General features: G+C 33.1%; 2 protein-coding genes across 3 annotated transcripts in view; one reads left to right on the top strand and one right to left on the bottom strand.

Moving 5' to 3' along the window:
- The window catches only part of LOC132932180 (Kv channel-interacting protein 1-like), a 131,198-nt gene that overhangs the window by 21,950 nt on the left and 88,774 nt on the right, over positions 1-20,474 (bottom strand). For both annotated transcript variants that reach the window (XM_060998427.1, XM_060998426.1), the window contains exon 5: positions 11,797-12,012. In XM_060998427.1, coding sequence (XP_060854410.1) covers positions 11,797-12,012 — 216 coding nt within the window. The remainder of the gene's footprint in view (positions 1-11,796; positions 12,013-20,474) is intronic.
- On the top strand, positions 1,588-3,961 carry LOC132916934 (adhesive plaque matrix protein-like). The gene is made up of 2 exons (XM_060977394.1): positions 1,588-1,746; positions 2,706-3,961. Exons 1-2 carry the CDS (start codon positions 1,735-1,737, stop codon positions 3,714-3,716), a joined length of 1,023 nt encoding a protein of 340 aa, XP_060833377.1. The 5' UTR covers positions 1,588-1,734; the 3' UTR covers positions 3,717-3,961.

Below are 20,474 nucleotides of genomic sequence, written 5' to 3'. Positions count from 1 at the left end.
TATATTTATCCAATTACGCAACCAAATTAGATTCACTCGACTGAAATGTAAGCCGCCGCGATATAATATACTGTCTCAATAAGCGAACACGCTTGCACAGACTGGACTAGGAACTGGTGCGACGCGATTTATTGTTACATATTTACATAATTAGGCATAACAAATTTCACCTAGAATTATAATATATAATATGAATGCGTTTTAATATAGGTACCGGCGTGTATAGAAACTACTATATCGTATTATTAGTAGTAACGAGATTTGCATTAATTAAATTTGAAAAAAAATACTTTTCTATCGTGTCTGGTCTGGCCATGCAACACATATTTATACATAATATCGGCGTGCCAAGTATATTACGATCACCACACATCTATTATGAACGCATTTCTTCAAATTCAGATTTGTAGAAAGTTTAAGCATACTTTAGACCAGCAGTTTCCAACCTTTTCAGTTGTGTGGACCACCACAATTTTGTAAAAAAAAATCTACGAGCTCCACTAGTGAGACTAATAGCACGCCTATATACGAATATATATTATTATAATACAAATACATAATAATATCATTTTAAATATGTACGTAAGAAATGTTAATATTGTATGGTCAACGGCCCATGGGTTGGAAACCGCTGTTTTAGACCTAAGTATATTTTGAGATTTTCTTTTTCACTGTAATTTTTTTAGCGAATGATTAATTTTTAAAAAATGCTGATATATCTAATTTAAAAATCAAAATATTGATTAATTCTGTGGGGTTATGACAAAGTTAAAATTATATACATTATAATATAATACAAATGTGCACATATCCATACGTTATTTGCGTATAATACTTGAATTAAGATGGACCACACTATTCTACAACAGCACCAATTTGGCGTCATAATATTTGAAATCATTTCCTTTCCGATATTGATAGGGATTTCTGTCTGATTAAAATCTATATGAGTGATATTAAGACAATACTTAATATTACGCATTTAATATTTATCGAATATTTGTTGAAAGAGATGATAATAACTAACAAAATTCGGCATTTTTCAAGATTATTTATTTACTGCACTTATAGTAGACGACACGTTTTAATAATATCATATTTAACTTTTTTGTTAACCTAACCGCCTGTTATTTTAGAGCAGTTCACAATATGTGTCCTCATAAAATTTTGCTGATCGATTATGTGACCCTTTGCAGTCGAACTGCAGTCGTCCGGATTGAGATCCGTTTCTCAACCACCGCTATAACAAACGTAATATTATGTGTAGCCGTTCTAGAAAAGTGAAAACCCACCCGACGCGTACTCGCATAATATATAATTAGTACTCTCACGTTTGATACGGTCTGCCGTTTGTCGTCTGATACCCGCGAGGCCCCGTCGAGACCTGTGACCGGGTCCGGTCGTATATAGTGGCGCGTTTGTACAATTGCGGTGTTACGTACAGGAAATGTAGTCGAGCGACACACCTAAACTAATGTAAGGCCTGAGGGGACAAAAAGCAGATCCGGTAACCCTCTCAGCCGTATAGGTAATCTCGGCTGAGTCCACCACTTCGCCTCGTCGATCCCATTCGTATCGAGTGTGGTCGAATCCCGAGTATATATACCGGCCAGAGTCGTAGAACGGATCACAGTCAACCGCGATCGTCCACGGTAGCCACTAAGGACAACACAACACCATCGCTCACTACTCTAAGTCACACTATATAAGCTCAAGAATTTCAATTCGCACAACATGTCCAAAACAGTGAGTATAACATTTTAATCGTTATTTGTATCGGTCCGAGCCGCGCACTCATAATTATCCGCATACGACTATACTGCTGTTAGGTCGTCCGCATCCGGAAAACGTCGCTATTTGAAAACAAAAAATCTATATTATATTTAAAAGATATGTTATAATCATAATCACATTCTCTAACTAATTAGTCTTGGCGGCGGTATTTTCCTTTGATTTTTTTAATCGTAACGAGTGTAACACGTCGAGCGTCGATGGCCGTCTCCGTTTTCAGAAGTTTCGTTGCCACGACTTTCTTTTCGCCTACGACTCCGCTTTTATAACGGTTTTCGGGGCGAGATCGGACAGTCAGCCGTATCACGACGCGGTTATGAGTTATACAATATTACTATCTCATCATATCGATGTGGTCGTGTGCGATCGATCGCGTTGTAGTGTTAATCGGACCGGATGGCGCGACGTGTAATACTCGTTACTACCGCGAAACGTAAAAGCGAGCACCGCCGCGGGCAGTCGAATATATAACACGACATTATAAAAACTGTCGGAACACTCGGGCGCTCGCCGCCGCCCCGACCGGTTTCCGTTTTAATTAATGTGTAGTATTTTGTATTATTTACTTTTACTCTCGTCGTCGCTCCGGACTCTCTTCGTCTTTCTCCGTCTATCTTACCGTCGGTCGCAAGGCTATTAAATATCATGTACTTTGTACCTCGTTTGAGTGAACGGTTAACGTGGTAATCATTAGGTAGGTTGCCGCTACGTTTTTTTCTAAAACAGTAGTCCGGAAATTATAAATCGTTGTCGATATCGTTTAGTTTTTGGACAATTATTGTTCTTTACAGGTTTTGTACCTAATACGATGACGAACATTGTACTATTACTATTCGCGTGTTTTAATAATAATTAATTGTATTACCATATTAATAAGATCGTATGAATAATATTTAACATTACGCGTTTTTCAGCTGATCGTTTTCGTGGCTTACGCCGTGGCCACCGCCTTGGCTGTCTACAAGGAGCCCGGAGCACCTACCTACCCATCACACCAAGCACCCACTTACTCAACACACCAATCATCCTCCTACACATCACACCCAGCACCCGCTTACTCGTCGCATTCAGCACCCGCTTATTCATCACACTCAGCACCCGCATACTCATCCTACCCGGCCCCGGCCTACTCTGGTGCCCCGGCCTACTCTGGTGCCCCAGCCTACTCTGGTGCCCCAGCCTACTCTGGTGCCCCAGCCTACTCTGGTGCCCCAGCCTACTCTTCTGCTCCAGCCTACTCTGGTGCCCCAGCCTACTCTGGTGCTCCAGCCTACTCTGCTGCCCCGGCTTATCGCGCCGCTCCGGCTTACTCGTCATACTCGACATACCCAGCCGCTCCAGCCTACCCAGCCGCACCAGCTTACCCAGCCGCACCAGCCTACTCGGCCGCTCCAGCTTACCCAGCCGCACCAGCCTACCCAGCCGCTCCAGCCTACCCGGCTGCTCCAGCTTATTCATCATATCCCGCTGCACCGGCTTACCCAGCCTACCACGCAGCCCCTGCTTACTCGGCGTACCAATCCGCACCGGCCTACCAAGCCGTGTCCGCGTACCAAGCAGCGCCGGCTTACCACGCCGCGCCCGCTTACAACAGCAAACCAGCAGCGTACCAGTCCGCCGCTCCCGCTTACAACAAACCGGCTCAATACTCGGCGCCCAAGCCGTACGCCGCCGCCGCACCGTCACCGTCGCCGTACAACTTCCAATACAGCGTGAACGACGCGCACACCGGCGACGTCAAGAGCCAGACCGAGTACGCGGACGCCAACGGTTACGTGAAGGGCTCCTACAGCTTGGTGGACGCTGACGGAAGCAAGCGCACCGTCGACTACACCGCCGACGACCACAGCGGTTTCAACGCGGACGTCAAGAAGGAGGGCGGATACGCTTCGTCGTCCCCGGCCACATACAAGCCAGCCTACTAATGGCCACGGTCGCCGAACGTCGCTCACGTTAAACCGACGATATCGTCGTCATACCGCGTTCCGAGTGCGGTTATCGCCGGTCGTCACCGCAGTCGCGGTATACATACCGCGGCGCACGGCTGTGACGGCACCGTCGTCATGATATTATAATACCTATTATACGTCCTCTTACTGTAGATTTTGTATCGTTTTAATTACTTATGTGTTTTTGTAAATAAATTTCATACGAAAAGTAACTGATAAAATATGCGTTGTCTGCTTTTGTTTGTTTATAATATAATATTATATAATTATTACCCAGCTAGAGACTTCCCACTCTAAGTCGCACCCGCGAACTAGTCCGTTGGTTCTCAACCGAGTGGCGTAGCAAAGGTATTCCGAAATTTGCCTGCGCCAGGAGCACACATTTTGAAAGGTTGCAAAATTCTGCTCTGAAAGTAGTATTTTTATTCTACTTTTAAAACTAAATTTTTTGAAATTTGTATGATTTTGTACGAGTGAATTTAACTATGAAATTATGAAAACAACACAAGGAAAATCCCAAAATTTCCCATCAGTGTTCATCGGTCAAATTTTTTTATTGGTAAAAAAAATGCTTTTCTAAGGCTGCTAACGAGTCTTCCTACGTCAGTGTCCGGCGTTTCGTAAAACGAAAAACGATTCTTTGGCTTTATTGTTGTTACATATTTTAAAATGCTCGTCGATCATAACGATTTGAGCGTGTCGTCGTTCACACTTGTATTTAAGTCAGCGCGCCGTCGTTGAAAACGTCGTTATACGCAGAGCTACTGATCAAATCCGCGTTTCATTTTTCGACGCGATAACCGCCCTGTGATCAGATCATATATAATATTATATATTTTACAGTGCGATTCGTCCGCGTAAACTGCGTGGAAATAATACACACAATATAAAGCTGCGACGAGAACATTTTTAATTTAAATCCAAATACTGCAGCTAATCATAGAAACATAAAAAAACGTTTGATCGTATGTTTTGAAACGTTTGAAAAAAAAAAATATATATTAATATTCGAGTACCCCTCGTATCCCCCGAGGATTGCTTTTAGTCCGTGGTAAAAATATACGAGCGCACAATAAACTTTCTGTTATTTTATATCTCGGTAAACATTATTCAGATTATTCAGTGGCATCTACACGCACTCGGCCGAGGATACAATATTATATAGCACACGCATAACTCTTATTAAAATTATAATAAAAATATACGAAAGTGTCGTGACCCGCGAGTGCGGTTATCGGTTGTTACCGTAGTTGTGACGTTAGACAGCGCATATACGTCACGAAACGCATTGTCGTCCACTCGGCTATCGCTATTGATATTATATAATATTTATGTCTGAGATATTATGTTTGTGTAAATGAATTGCACACACTCGTCTGGTGACGGATAAATGCGTTATGGCGGCGGCTTTTTTGCGTTATACATTACGGCGCATACTTTCCATTATGCCTGGCCTAATCCACGTTTCATTCCTCGAAGCGATTACCGTGTGGTCGTTTTGTATATATTACAGCGCGATTCTTTAGCGTGAATTTCAGTAAAACGTTATATTAAAAAATATAAGGTATTAAGGGAACGGAAGAAATTGCAAACCTAAAGCCAAATGTTGATAATCGTCGAAACGAGTACTTATAATATTCTATTATATTTGATTAAAGAGTAAGTACCTGTTCTCAAAGGCTTTAAACAATAACGCATGTATTTTAGAACTCCTTGTAGGTATTCCTCATAGTATTCTCTAACGGTAAAACGAGAGCGCACACAATAGGCTTTCTGTTATAATATATATTTTATAGTATATATTATATAGTAAATAATATGCATATAATATACCGACTGTTCATAATTTATTCATATACCCTACATATACATAATATTATGCGCATATACGCGTATATAACTCGCGGTAAACGAAAACTGCAATATTGCATTGCACGTCCCGGTATCGCTGTTATTATTGTGTACCGCGTTAGAGTTGTATTTGTTTTATATATTTAAGTGGATGATATTATTTTTTATTTGGTCCGACACTTCGACCGTTGTGGGTCAACGATAATCTTCAGAGTAAACCACTACATCGACGGTCATAAAAATAAATCCGTCTGCGGGACAAACGCGTATAACATATTATATTCACGAGACACCGTGACAAAACACACTTCGTCATCAAGACAAATCGAGGTGAAAAAAACCACAAATGGAAACTAGAAAACAAAAAATGGTTATTTTTTCGATTTTAAATAAAACTTACATCATAACATGAAACGTATTTCGGAAATTTTACGTTTATAAAATATGATATTATCACGTATCCCATAACGGGTAATAGGTATAACGGGATAACATTGTTTATTGTGGCTGGACGACAGATTTATTAATAGGAAACCAGTTCAACACGTCCTCCTCTCTCCTACAAATCGGTATTACAAATGTGTTCTTGTACTTCAAATTTAATTGGCCAGTTTATTTTTTCATTTTTTATTAGTATGTCCGTTTTATAATTATATTATTTTTTTCTGTTTGTCTGTATTAAAATTAAAACTCATTTTGCGTTATGGTAATTGTTTTTTTTTTTATACGTACGTACCAAATACAAACATTTATGCATAATACTACGATACAATTAAAATAGTTATTTAATTTCTGTTTTGCTTTGAATTACTGTAAAATTGTGGAAAGTCTAAACATTGTAAACATTAACGAACTTGATATGATTTTATAGATGCGCTATTGTTGGTTTTACATAGACAACTCTTAATTAATAATGTCACAAATGATTTTTAGCGATTTAATAAAAACAAATTTTGATTAAATTGCATATCTAACTAGTGCACGAATAAAACTCATTCAAACCGGATAAAATATGATAAATCATATAATATATTTTACACGAACAATGCTGTACGATATGCTTGCTTTGCCGTGAAAAACATTGCTATATCAAATACGGGGTATTTATGTTGCTCAGATTCTAATAACTCTCAAACACCGTATATCATTGATTAGAAAAAGGGCGTCGTTACTCTCGGAATAAAGTGCAAACACACGGAAGAGGGATGGCAACTAACCGAAAAAAAAAAAAAAAAAAAAAAAAAAAACAATGAAAAAATAATAAATGTAAGTACATATATATATTTTTTGAAAGTCGAATAGGATTTACGGTCGGCACCCGCCGTCTTACGTATTGTAAATATATTATAACACTACTGCGTGCGTATATAATATATTATTCTTTATCGCGGCAGATAAACGCGAGTCGTTCGTGTTTCGTGGCAGTGACACAACGCTAATAATATTATAATATCGAAATGATACGCGTTTTGCGTAAGGGCCCCGCAGTAGTCGTCCGATTGATTCATCGGATTTGCTGCTCGAGTGTATAATAATAAAAAGTGTCATCGTAATATTCACGATTATTACGATCGGAAGTTAAACATTTGACAGTGTCGACAAAAAGCTCTCGTTATATTTGTAAGATGCCGAACGGATTTTTTTTTTTTTTTTACATTCCAATAGAGTGACGAGTAAAAATTATAATAATAATAAAATATAATATGTATATAAACGTTATCACTTAGTAGTGCACTGTGAAAGGAAGCTATAAATTGTTTTTTGTTCTTTGAATTTTATCAACCGCTATACTGCATGTTTGAGACTTATTACATTACCAATTTTTTCTAATTATGTACGAGTGAACTCGGAGTAGACGAGGTATTGGATTCTGTTAATTTCGTATCCTCGAAATTTATATACATTTTACACGTGCACCTACATCAAATGGTATTAAAAACTTCGGACTTACCGGTAAATCCATAAGTAATGACTATGAAAGATTTCAAAGCATACACGATCGGAGCGAATTTAAAAGACGCGTACACAAAACACACAAAAAGGACCGGGACAAAGGTATGAACTACTTATTGTATTTCACCAAAAATGCTGAGATTTCAACCGGCGTGTTTGAATGATGGCTGCACTTAGCTGTGCGCGAGAATTTAAGCACAACAATTATATATTATTATATTGCTCTTTGCGACGAATTTTTAATCTCAGTTTATTCGCAAGAAGAGAAATCAATATTAAAATGTTTAACATCGGTGAATAATTCTTTTTCAGACTCGCGGCGGACAAGCTTGTTTGATTCTTTCAGGTATTTTCGTTACCTATATTATTATTTTATGCGGATTGAAGAATTTCTATCGAAACATTTTATTTATATTACTTCCGTTTTCGATTAGTTTTGAGCTGAGTTTGCTGGATTGTGTGCAAGCGTGAAGGTGACGCGTGTAGGACGACGAACAAAACACACAAATGTCATTATACTTTCGATTTTATATCGAATTCGGATGGGTTTTCATATAAATACGACAAAAGCGTAAGACATTTTCCCAAACCTATTTAGACCACACAGCTATTGTAATATTTTCCGAATTAAACCAGTAGGTACCGTGAATGTCAATATTGTCAATATAATTAAAATCCAAGAAGTGAAACATCTGTTAAAGAAACACACAAATAATATTAGAAATTATAATTAACTAGGTGAAAAAATATAATATGTATAATTCAAAACATAACTTTCAATTATTTGGTATATAAATGATTTTAAATGCGTCGAGTGTTGGGTAATGATGTTTTATGGATGTGGGCGATATAATATGAATATTATCGTCACGCACGTATATTTCAGTTCTACTAGGTAAAATGTATTATGCACAATACGCTGTCATGGGACCATTTTATTTTGTTAATCGAAGAAATGCAGCCGTTTAAACTTGTTGTTGTTGTTGTATTATCCTGTGTATTAAATGTACGTAATATATTATTTTTATGCATATCATTGTGGACGTTCATACATTATAATATAAATACCAGGTATTGGTATTAGGTAATATAAAACAGGTCATAAACGGTACGGGGTGATTCACTAATAATTATCAGTAATAATCTCCAATTACCTAATAATATGTACGTTTATCAAAATACTAATTTTTGGAATTTTTAAGATACTTAGGTACTAAAATACAAGGCTTTTACTTGATTAAATTTTTATATTATTTAAACAGTATCTGTACGGATATAAGTTGTTGCTATTCAAATATGTTCTACTCTGTTATACTATAAATTATTAATAAGCGGATAAGCTTTTTGAAAATGTTGAAAATTTAAATTAGGATGTGTATTTATTGAAAATTAATGTAATATAAGAAAATAAAAGGTTAAATGATATAAAAATTATTAATTTATAGTTATTAACACTTTATATTATATTGTGAAAATAGTCTAAGTGTAGTAAATATGTACCTAAGAATAAAGTATATCGTATACATTTGACATTTTTGTAAAACTCTTTAAAGAATTATTAATAATATTATTGTTTTAAATATAAATATTTTAATAATTTGTAAACTGTTCTATTGATATAGTTATAACATAAACATCTTCTAAAACATTCTCTGCAGTAAAAAATAAAAAATTGAAGTTTATATCGTAATCAAACACTCTTGAAATGGTACGAACAATTTAAGCATTTGAAAAATATAGTCTCTAAATATACTTGAAAATTTAAAAAAAAAAATCAGAATTTGAATAAATGCATTATAGAATAAAAAAAGGGGGTGTAAGCATATTTGGTGAATCATCATGTATATTATTATTATAATAATATATTATAACAGTATATTGTGTCTGATTGGTATTTTTTATCCGAACGCGTTCGATCGAGAGACTTTAGATTTACTAAACGTATCGAAAACGTACTTTATTATTGTACGGTTTGTACTGTATACAATATGAGAGGTGTTTTTTTTTAAAGGTTTACGGTTTTGGGTATACTACACAGAGATAATACGCTGGCATGATTCCAATGTATGTATTGGACGCGTTTTTCAGTAAGCCGACAAATACATTTATCCGCGTGTTATTAAAAGATTCCGTAAAAACTAATAATGATTTATAGGAATCGTAATAGAGCGTATGTGGGATGAAAGAACTTACGCGAAAACGTGAAAAATACTTGCTCGATTCAAACTTTATCCAGTTACTATAATATACTTGATACATATAGTAACTGTTATACGATTAGGCATTTTACGTATAATTTTGACGAATAATAATATTATTGCGATAAGCCGTCACGTATATTTATATTGTCATAAAATATTTAGCCATATTGCCGATGACTCTAAGCCTTTGGATACATATTTAGGTTTATACTTGGCAGTGGCAAATCATTTAAGACCGATTATAGGTACGCAACCATACGAGAACCGCGTGTGATATGCCTGTCAAAGGCGCACACGTGTTGTGTTCATCTTCGCAAACAGAACGATCACATTATTATAATGTTTTGAATAACGGTGTCGGCATCCGTAAAACATTAATGTAATTACATTATGGTAATTTGCATTTCTTCGTCGAGTTCATAGCAAACATGCTGAACTACTCTTTACGTATCGAAACTGATCGCAATCTATGGAGCTGAGTGATGGTGAGGTTTTAAACGTACTCGAATATATTATATAATATTATAAATTAAATTATAATATAATAACATAATATTCAATAGTAGTATGCATTTTAAACGAATTTTTAAAAATTAAATTTTACACTGATTTATGCGTATTTCAATGATATAAATACATAAATTATGGAAATATATTTTACACGTTCTTAGTAATTGTAATATTCTTAATTTGCTCTGCTGGGATTCGTACTATGAGTGACTTAACGTAACGAATGACGTCCGTAAATCTGTGTTTATTCGAGCAATACTGTTTTTTGAGTGTATCTCGTTTTTTCCCGTCGGAGTATTTGATTTCGTTACGTTATCGTAATTATTCGTATTTCGTATAGTGATAATAAATTACTGTTGTACCACAAAAACGTTGTTTAGACCTTAAAGGCGCGTACCGATTGCGCGCGGCTTAATGTCGTAGAAAAGTAAACCGATTAGCTGGGTAGTTAAGACTACGAATACAAAGCGCCCATTACACGATGACGATATTATATATTCAGATGTATAGAACAATTGATGAAAATATCCGAATTGTTTTCTTACAACTGTTTAATGTTAGTGTACATAATAATATTATATATATATGTGTGTGTGTGTATTTATTTATTGTTTAGAATCGTGTCCGCAAACGGTGTTGACCTATTTTACCGAGCAGAGAAGTCAGGCCGTGCGTACTAATTTTCGTCCCGTTTTCCGGTGCGTACAAATAGTCGTAAGGTCCGAGAGAAAGCCGCCGATAAGGCAGAAATGGACGCACCGGAAGAAAACAATTAACGTCTTATTTATTGTTTCAAATAAATAACAACGGCAAGAGTGGTATCTAAAGACAAAACGCCGATTTCATTCGATATAACTGGGACGATTGTTATGTTTTATAATAGTCAGATTGAATAATTCGAACAATTGTGTTGGTTGTTTTGTACGACATTGTCAACTTTTAAAGGCTTTATCTTGCTCGCAATCAAGGTAATTTGCATAATAATTACAGTGTGCTCGAGCTTTTTTAGCAATTGTTGTCGTGATCGTCATAATTGTAGGTATTTAAACAAACCATAACCTATAATATTATTGTTATTATTATAATATAAGACACCGGGAAACAGCCCGCGGCAGAGGTGTAGCTAAATTGCCTATCAGAGACGCCGCGTTACCATAATATTGTATTATTTAATGCATTGCAAAATATTGCATTCATTACGAGGTACCGGGAACAAACAGAACCAATTTTAAAACAACGGGAAAGACACATCAAAAACGCGAAGTAAGTCGAAATTGATTGGTTGATATCAAATACCTAACTACGTAACAATCTAAAGACATAAATTAATATAAATGCATAATAATATTCTACGCACTACGATCCGATGATTTATGAGAAAAATAATTAGACTTAGATAAAAAAAAAAAAAAAACTCTGCCAGTAAAAATTGATCACCGTACAACGTGACGTGCACTCATTACGTCACATGATTTAAGTTGAATTATTAATTTTTAAAAAGTTTAAAACAAAATAGGTTTTTTTTTTTTTTTAAAACACACCTGAAACACGAAATCTACGTGTGCGGCCACCGTCGTGCCGTCCTTGAGCCACGGTTCGGCGAATTTGCCCATCAGTTCGTAGATGGCTGTCACGACGCGCGTCATCTCGTCCCGACAAATTTGCCCGTCACCGTCCAGGTCGTATAGCGTGAACGCCCACCGGAGCTTATCGTCCACCGATCCCCGGGACAGCGTCCACAGGCCCTGCACCATGTCCTGCAAACACAAATACATTCGGTGTTAAGACATAAACGTTGCGTATAGAAATATTCAACGATAACATAATATTGTGTACTAATTCATAGAAAGTTAAAATTCATTGTTTGGCGACCTCGTGTGTACACAAGAGGACAAGAAAATAGCTCGTATAGTCTTAAAAAACGTCAAATACAATAGTAATATTTTTTAAAGTGTTTACTAATTTACTGATTTGATTATTATACATAAATTAAAACTCTAACCAAAGTAACGGGCGATGGCGTTAGCTGGGTGATATGTCACGTCTGAATATGGCCTATTTCAGTGTTCCCCGCTCCCTTCACTCTTCGATAGATCCCTTGTACCAGTAAACCGACACGATTCCTCGTGGTTCTATGGCACACACGTACAACGTACGATGATTACATTTCTGACTGCAGTCAATCGAATTACGTACGTTCCACATCTAAATCCTCTAATATCACGTGTATCTAGTTCAAACTACCGCGTAGTTGCTCGCGCCTCTATATAGAGACGAGTTGCATATTGACTGCATATAAAATGCACGTTATAGCAATACAAAAGGTATATAAATCAATAAATCGTGATTTGTATTATTGTCAATCGACCTAGGCGATTCCGTGATGTAGGTATATTAATAACTGGACGCACTAGATCCACCCTTTCAATCATACATTGTACTTAGTTGTATTATATTATTATAGTTACACATTCGTTTTCCTGCAGTATTGTGTATCGGTATGTGTGTGGCTACGTCATCGTTTGGGTTAGGTTATATTGTAGAATTAGGTTATTGTGTGGAATATCAGAGCACGCGTCAAGCACTTTTATTTTACAAAAAGTACTGTATTGCCTGGTTTGCGAAAAAAAATAATAAATATCTCGTATATCATTTATGTTGCAATAATATAATATGCAGACATTATAACGGTAGATCGATATGGTCGGATTTTTCCATAGCGGTTTTGAGTGTACACGTTGTATAATAAACGTAGATTTAAAGTGACGGTCGTGCAAAGATATGCTTGTCTTTGTAAACATAAGATAAAGGCCGGCTTTGTAATGTATTGGATATTTACCTCGCATCGTCTACATACATACCTAATAAATAAATATATATATATATGACATTAAACACACCGTATAGGTACATAATACAAACAGCAGTATATGATATTATACACGCGATACGACCGACGTATATGATTGGCGTATAATATATACGTGTAATATGGTCACGTTTATTCCGAGCTGTATTTATTTAAATCTCGATAATATATAAAATAATATATTATTATGAACGCATTGAACATAGGAATTAATATTAAATTTAATTCGATATCGTCGTAGGTACGTTCTCGTTTCGCTGCACCTATTCGATAAAACAAGCAATCCTAACATGACCTAACTTAACCGGCGGTAATTAATTAAAATACGTAATGATATTTCGAAAACTATTTACAAACGAAATTTGATTGAAATAATTTGAAATGCATCTAAGCGTGTATATTGTGTAGAACGAAAATAGTCAGTATTTTAGAGACTCGCGCGTATTGTAGACATGATGAACTATCATTATGGCGCTAAGCTGCTTTAATTCCGAACCAATCGAGATAAAACATAGCCGCAATCTATTTTTTTTTTTTTTGAGTATTGATATATGTAACATATGAATGTAATGATACGATGGTATAATATTGTGGAGACACGTGAATTTTTCACTAGCATGGCATAGCATAAACCATGGTATAGATTATAAAAAACTCTTATTTTCATAGATTAAATATATATATTAATAATAAAAATAAACGCATGTTACATATAATAAGCATCACGGTATTAATTTTTATTATAAGAAATTTAAAAAATTGAATTGACTTTTGACTCGTTTAATTTTATCATTTTTATTATGTTAGGAGTAGCATATTATGGACAGAAAACTAAGTGTCAAAAAAATTACGTCTGATCGAAAACGGGTTACATAATTTAAAAGCATAAAAAGAGATAAATATATTTGCGTGATCGGAAGAGTGAATACACGCATATTATGTAAAACAAAAAATGCACCTAAATGTTTTGCCACGTTCATTACCATAAGTGTTTCGGTGCGCAGAGCATTATAAAAGCTTATAATATTAACGTCTCGTATAATGATTGACAGCCGGTGTAAAAGGCCATATTGACCATCTGTAGTTATTCCAGTGATCACCCTCCCTCATGATTTAAAATCGCTTTACACGGGGTAGGATCTGAATGAAACGATTTGATATTTTTCACCTGCCCACATACACTTTTTAACCTAATAACGCATACGTTATTTGAGTAATTTTTAATATAATATTAATTTGTCATATCTACTTATCTGCTTAAAGCCTAAAATCGGTTGCAATTTGGTTTAATCGTTTGAAATGTACAGAAATTAATATTATTATTATTTTTTTTTTTTTTATGAGTATTTGATCACCACTCGAATTTCAGTTTTGAACGTCAAAACTGAGTGAAAGCTAAATAATTGGTTTGACAGGATTTTTAACTAAGTTCAATTTTACTAGCAATGCTTTGAAATAATTGTTCAAACAGTGTGTTATCATAAATTCTCATTGAAAAATATTAAATTGGAAAAAATAAATGTGTCGATTCAATTTAATTTTTGATTAAGACTTGTTTTACTGATTTAACGACAAGGAAAGGAAAAAAATGTATACATTTTTATTTTTACGTATCTTTCTAACGTTATCGTAAATAGTTTTTTATCGTAATACATTGAATGAGCACTGTTGTGATATTTAAATTAGAGCATAGGTTTGATAGTCGATGCCCCTAACTACGCCAGGCTAGTCTGTTATATTGTTAACGAACTATTAAGGTTTGAATATTGCCGTCATTGTAATATAGACTCGTGTGTAAATAAGGATCTCAATAAAAAAAAACCTTCTATTATTTATAATGATAATATATAATAACAATTGAATAGGATGACACGATATTTTTTGTCTACAATAGCTGGTAAAATTGACAATTTTTAGCAGAGCCCTTTTTATGTGCTTGGTATGCTAGTGTGCTACATAGCTTTTTGTGTTGTGTGAATAATATAAATATTGTAAAAAAAAAAAAATAATAAATAAAAAAAAAATGTCATGGTAGGTATTTAAATTAAAATAATTATTCAAGTATAAATTAATTTGAATTTAATGTTAAAAAATGTCTACTTGTATACAATATAGTATCGATTGAAAAAATATTTATGATGCTCCAACGTCTGTAATCTTGAGACGCGTGAGTAATTTTGTTATACAGGTAAGCGGACGAATTTGACGAATTTGACAATAATATTATGAAAGGTTGAACATGGTCGTCTAATGAGATTGATTCGTAGGTTCAGACCAAAAAGCAAATCATAAAACCATTTGTTGTGACATTTTAGTAACGAATAACCGACTTTTAAAAATGATTAAACAATGCTTATTTGTAGTTGTGCTCGTGAGATAACATTTTCTACAGAACTCGAAACAAAAAGGTATATCATAATCGAGAAAGCTTGGATGAGGAATAAAAAGTTCAAAGTGACATTTCATGAGCGACAGTGACGAAAACAATAATATAGGTACTGCGTAATATTCATTAAAACGCCTCGTATAACTTTACATACTTTGATGTAATTGAATACATTTGTACATTTTGAACAATAAACCGTTTTTATTTTATACATAAATATATAAATATAGTTTTGTCATTATTGTGTTAGTCGCAATATTCATTTGTGATTAAAATAATTGAATATAATATAATATAATATGAGGCGATGCGTTGAACGTAAGTCACTTATTATTTCAGAAATCACTTACGTTTTTGAAAATATTTCTATTACACGTGATTTAAGTTCGTTATGAAAAAGCATTTTCAGAAAAAAAATCATATTTTTTACTATTTTTATAGTCATAACTTATTGAAGATTTAACTATTTTGATTTATAATAACATAATCTATGTACAAGTTGTTTGAACATACTAATGTTTATTGTGTTCTATAATATAGTTTAGGCAATTTAGAATTTACATAAATTGGTTTGTTTCATCGATACCGTACACAATAGTACACGTAATTAATAATTAATATTCCACAAACAAACGTCGTTGAGTCACTCTCATATTTTTATTCAATCAGCACGTTATAATATGCGTTATCATATTATTAATTGCTGCAGATCAGCTCAGAATTCAATTTTTTTTTTAAATTACCTAACAAAAATAAAATAAAAACGTGTAACAAGATTCAAAATTAACATATTACAAGACAAGATTGACTGGAATTTCAAAAAAAAATAAAATCGATAGACTTTCAAACCATAAGACGATTTGGACTCGACATCATAATGGACTGTTGAGTTTCGTCATCTCTTAATCGTTTTCACTCCCGCCCACGCGATACGCAAAGTGCGTATTTTTATCATAAAACGACTTAACTAGGTCACTGGACCGTGAAAAATGGTAGTTTGGTGTTGCGGTGTAAGCGAGACTAACCTACTCTACAGTAATTAATATGGCGAATGGTTTGCTGTAACCCTTTTGGACCACAGATATATAGTATATATATATATATATATATATGGTATAATATGGTATAATATGGTTACTTGTTTCTAATAAGATATACTCGAATGTAATCTGCACTTGGTCGACAATATTAGTGACTATAATATAATATATTATAATATACTACGTAACGATATTCCGTGCGCATAGTAAAACACGGTCTGCCCGGATGTAATTATTATTTAATATACATAGTATACAGGGTGATTCCTTCCCAGCTTTAATTTTAATAAGTTATTTATTTGAATTTTGTTTTCGTGAATTTTTAAGCACCGACTTAATTATATAAGGACCATATATATTTTCAAATATCGTTTCTATTTTTATATTATTAATTAAGGAGTGTCCTACTGTACCGGTACCGAATTATATTTTTCGAATTAAGAATTGCCATTTTTTCCTGTGAACTTTTGACTAATGTTGTGAATATTTACTCGAAATAATAATATACACTGCATCATCATACAGCGCTATGATGATTTTAAAACTATAATAATTAATATTAATCAATTATTCTTAGAATATATATTTTAATCACTCAGAATTTACTCGTTTGAATTTTAATATATATTATATAAGAAGGCTAAAAAAAAATATTGCTTATCAATAATTTACAGTAAAAGGAAGGTTCTTATTTGAAAAAAAAAATGAAGTTTGTGTCACCACTGTAGTACTCTTCTTAAATGGTTTTAAATAATTGAAAATATATTTTTTAAGTATGATTAAAAATTCCGAAAATAAAATTATAATAAATTCAAAAAACGGCGGTGGGTTCAACATGGTTGATGGTGAATCATTCTGTATTATACGGTCACCGCTTCTATTTTACGGAAGGTGCGTTTAATTTTCGACACTGCCGTTACGTACAGAAGGTACGTTTTTAAAACGGCCATTCCTTGTTCATTTATAAATGTATACAGCTTGTTGTTGGTACACAACAAGTAATACTGAATTTTCTATTCAATTATCAGTCACTTCTTTATTTATTGCTTTTGCTTGCAAGTGGTATTTTTACGTATATATTATAGTCGCATGCTATTACCATGACGTAATAACTATGATAATTTTTTTTTACATTTTTCGACAAGCATTTCGCTCTTTCATTTTATTATTTCTTATTATTTGGTTCACCCGAATACCATAAATAATAATAATATGTATTCCACATATTATGTCAAAACTATAGTATGTTTTATGAGTGTGACTGTTTGATTGTTTTCGGACAATTTTTCGTAATTTTAAATACTAAAAAAAATATTTTATTACGCCTTGGAATGAACAACTATACTGGTGATGTATTGGTTTTCGAGCTCCTACCACATATAGAAAATCTGTTTCTATTAAAAACTGTACTTTCGTTAATGTTAACTAAATCGGTTTCCATTTTTTTTTCAGTTCTATTGCTAAACTAATATTCATAAAAATAGTTGAAATAGTCAAATTTTTGCAATTTAAAATCATATTTATTTAAAATTCGTATAAAATTTAAATTAAGTACTTAATATTATTAAATACAAATATTTATTTTATATTTAAATTATTATTTTTAGTCATTTTAATATAAAGTAACTTACCAGAAAATAATAATTAGGCTACAGCCACCAATTAGTAACAACTCGTTTTTAATACTAACATTATGTATAAAAATGTATAATTAGTATCACTGATAGTACAGTTATATTAATACAATAAAATATCAATTACCCCTTAACCGCATTACTCGTGTTTATGCAAGCGTTTGATTAAGATTTGTATATATAGGACGATTGCTGTTCAAAACGCAATTTCGTGGTTATCACGTGCAAAGTCGTTATCATTTTAGATAGGTACCCGTTTAATATTAAATGCCGAGGTAACAGAATCAATTGACAAAATATATTGTTATTTTAACTATCTAAAAACGTTCGTTTTTATTAATATTTTATTGAAAATTTCCAATGATTAAAGTCATTACATATTATTATGTTAATTAATATTTCTCGAGGTTTTTCTACTCGCGGTGTCTTTTTCGAACCGAAGTTTTCACACCGTCACCGTTCTTAAGTCAGAGCATGGTTTATCTCAAATGAAAATCACTCTGCAGTAGCTTGGATTTTCAAATTATTTTTAGACTCTATACTTAGATAATACACCATGGTGCCCCTGTAAAAACGTCGTGGCTCCCCGGAGTGGCGAAGCGCACACTTTGGTAGCCACAGGCATGTAGCTATATAATTACATCTTTCTGTCCTCTACGTTACACCCTTTACAACAGACACAATATCTATACAGCCATAAATCCATAATTGTCTATACCAATAAGACAATCGTGTCGTCATTATTTGTACCTCTAATATCACGTACTGTCAATCCATTTTGACAAAGTTTTAGACCAAAAACGTTACGTTTCCCTTGTTACTTATGTAGTATGTGTCTGGTTTAATAATTCATTATGTCAACTTTAAAGTGAAATACAAAACCGCACTAATTTATATTATAGTTTAGTTTCAATTTGGTTATGGAATTTAATACACCCGGATGAGGTCCAATTTGGTTAAAATGATATCAGTAGAGGAGATGGATGCATAATATTCAAATATCAATAATTTCACTTGAACACTTCACCTGTTTGTATTATAAAAAATAAACAAAATTAAGTATCCATAAAAAGTCGGTATATTTTTATTCAAATTATCCATTAAATGTTTACACTGATTATTTTTAAAACTTTAAATTTTTTTTGAAAAAGTATTTTTACATAATTATTTGTTGTCAGAAAACAAAATTAAAAATTATGTATATATTTTTTTTTACCTTTATAATTTTTAATGTTTATATTTTTCGGAGTACTAATTGGCACAAAAATAAAAATAATTTTAATAATTTACCGAGTAGTTAATTAGTTATAAGTTATAAGTTATACGTAGTTATTTAAAGTTTAAACAAACAGAGAAGTGGACCAACAAATATTTTGTAGGGTACAGGTACCCTTGTAGTACCGCTCTACTCTGCTCATCTAAACTTTAAAATTAAAATACCAATTACTATTACTTATATAGTTATAACTAATTAATATCTAGTACAAAATTAAATATTCATATTGTTATTCAAAAAGAGGAACACTTAAAAAATGGTGACAACTTTAATAAATTAACTTAACATTTTATTTTCTATACAATTTTGCAATGGCATCAATTTATATAAAACAATAAATATTAAATGAACCCCATTGTACGCACATATGTCATCAATTAGAGTATACTCGTATTATAGTCGTATATAGTAAGTAATTGTTTATTTAGGAACTGTATAATTTGAGATACAATATTTAAATGAAAAAGATAAGTGCAGGTACATGATATATTTTTATAAAAACTAACAAAATTACCAGAAATACTTTCTTTTTTTTTTTTAATCAAGTACAAAACTGCCCATTATACTTAGAATAATATTTTATTTTATTTTTTTTTTGAGAAATCAATAATTATTAATTTAATTACAATTAGAGTAACGAACACATCGTTATAATAATGTGCAGTATATCTACATTAGTAGGTCACACGGAGCTGACGTTATAATGGTTCACGCGCCCTATAAATGTCAAGTCACAGAATTGATGCAATCAATACGTTGTCTGAGTTTGATTTAAATTGTTGGTAATTATTTATATTTTTAATTATAATTATCTTTTTTAGCAGAACTTTGTAAGATTAACTGTTATAGCAAACAAATAACTGTTTCAAGAAAATAACTTTTTGCTCTTTTATACATTTCGTCTTGTAGTTAATTTATCTTAGCATTTCGCTAGTTAAATTTATAGTCTTAGCTTCTTTAATATACTCATAGTTATATCGTTTCAATATTTTATTATAAAATTAAAAAAATATT

The sequence above is a fragment of the Rhopalosiphum padi genome, chromosome 1, assembly GCF_020882245.1.
Source record: "Rhopalosiphum padi isolate XX-2018 chromosome 1, ASM2088224v1, whole genome shotgun sequence".
NCBI lineage: Eukaryota > Metazoa > Arthropoda > Insecta > Hemiptera > Aphididae > Rhopalosiphum > Rhopalosiphum padi.
The sequence above is the reverse complement of the archived record's forward strand: the minus strand, read 5'-3'. Positions and strand labels throughout refer to the sequence as shown.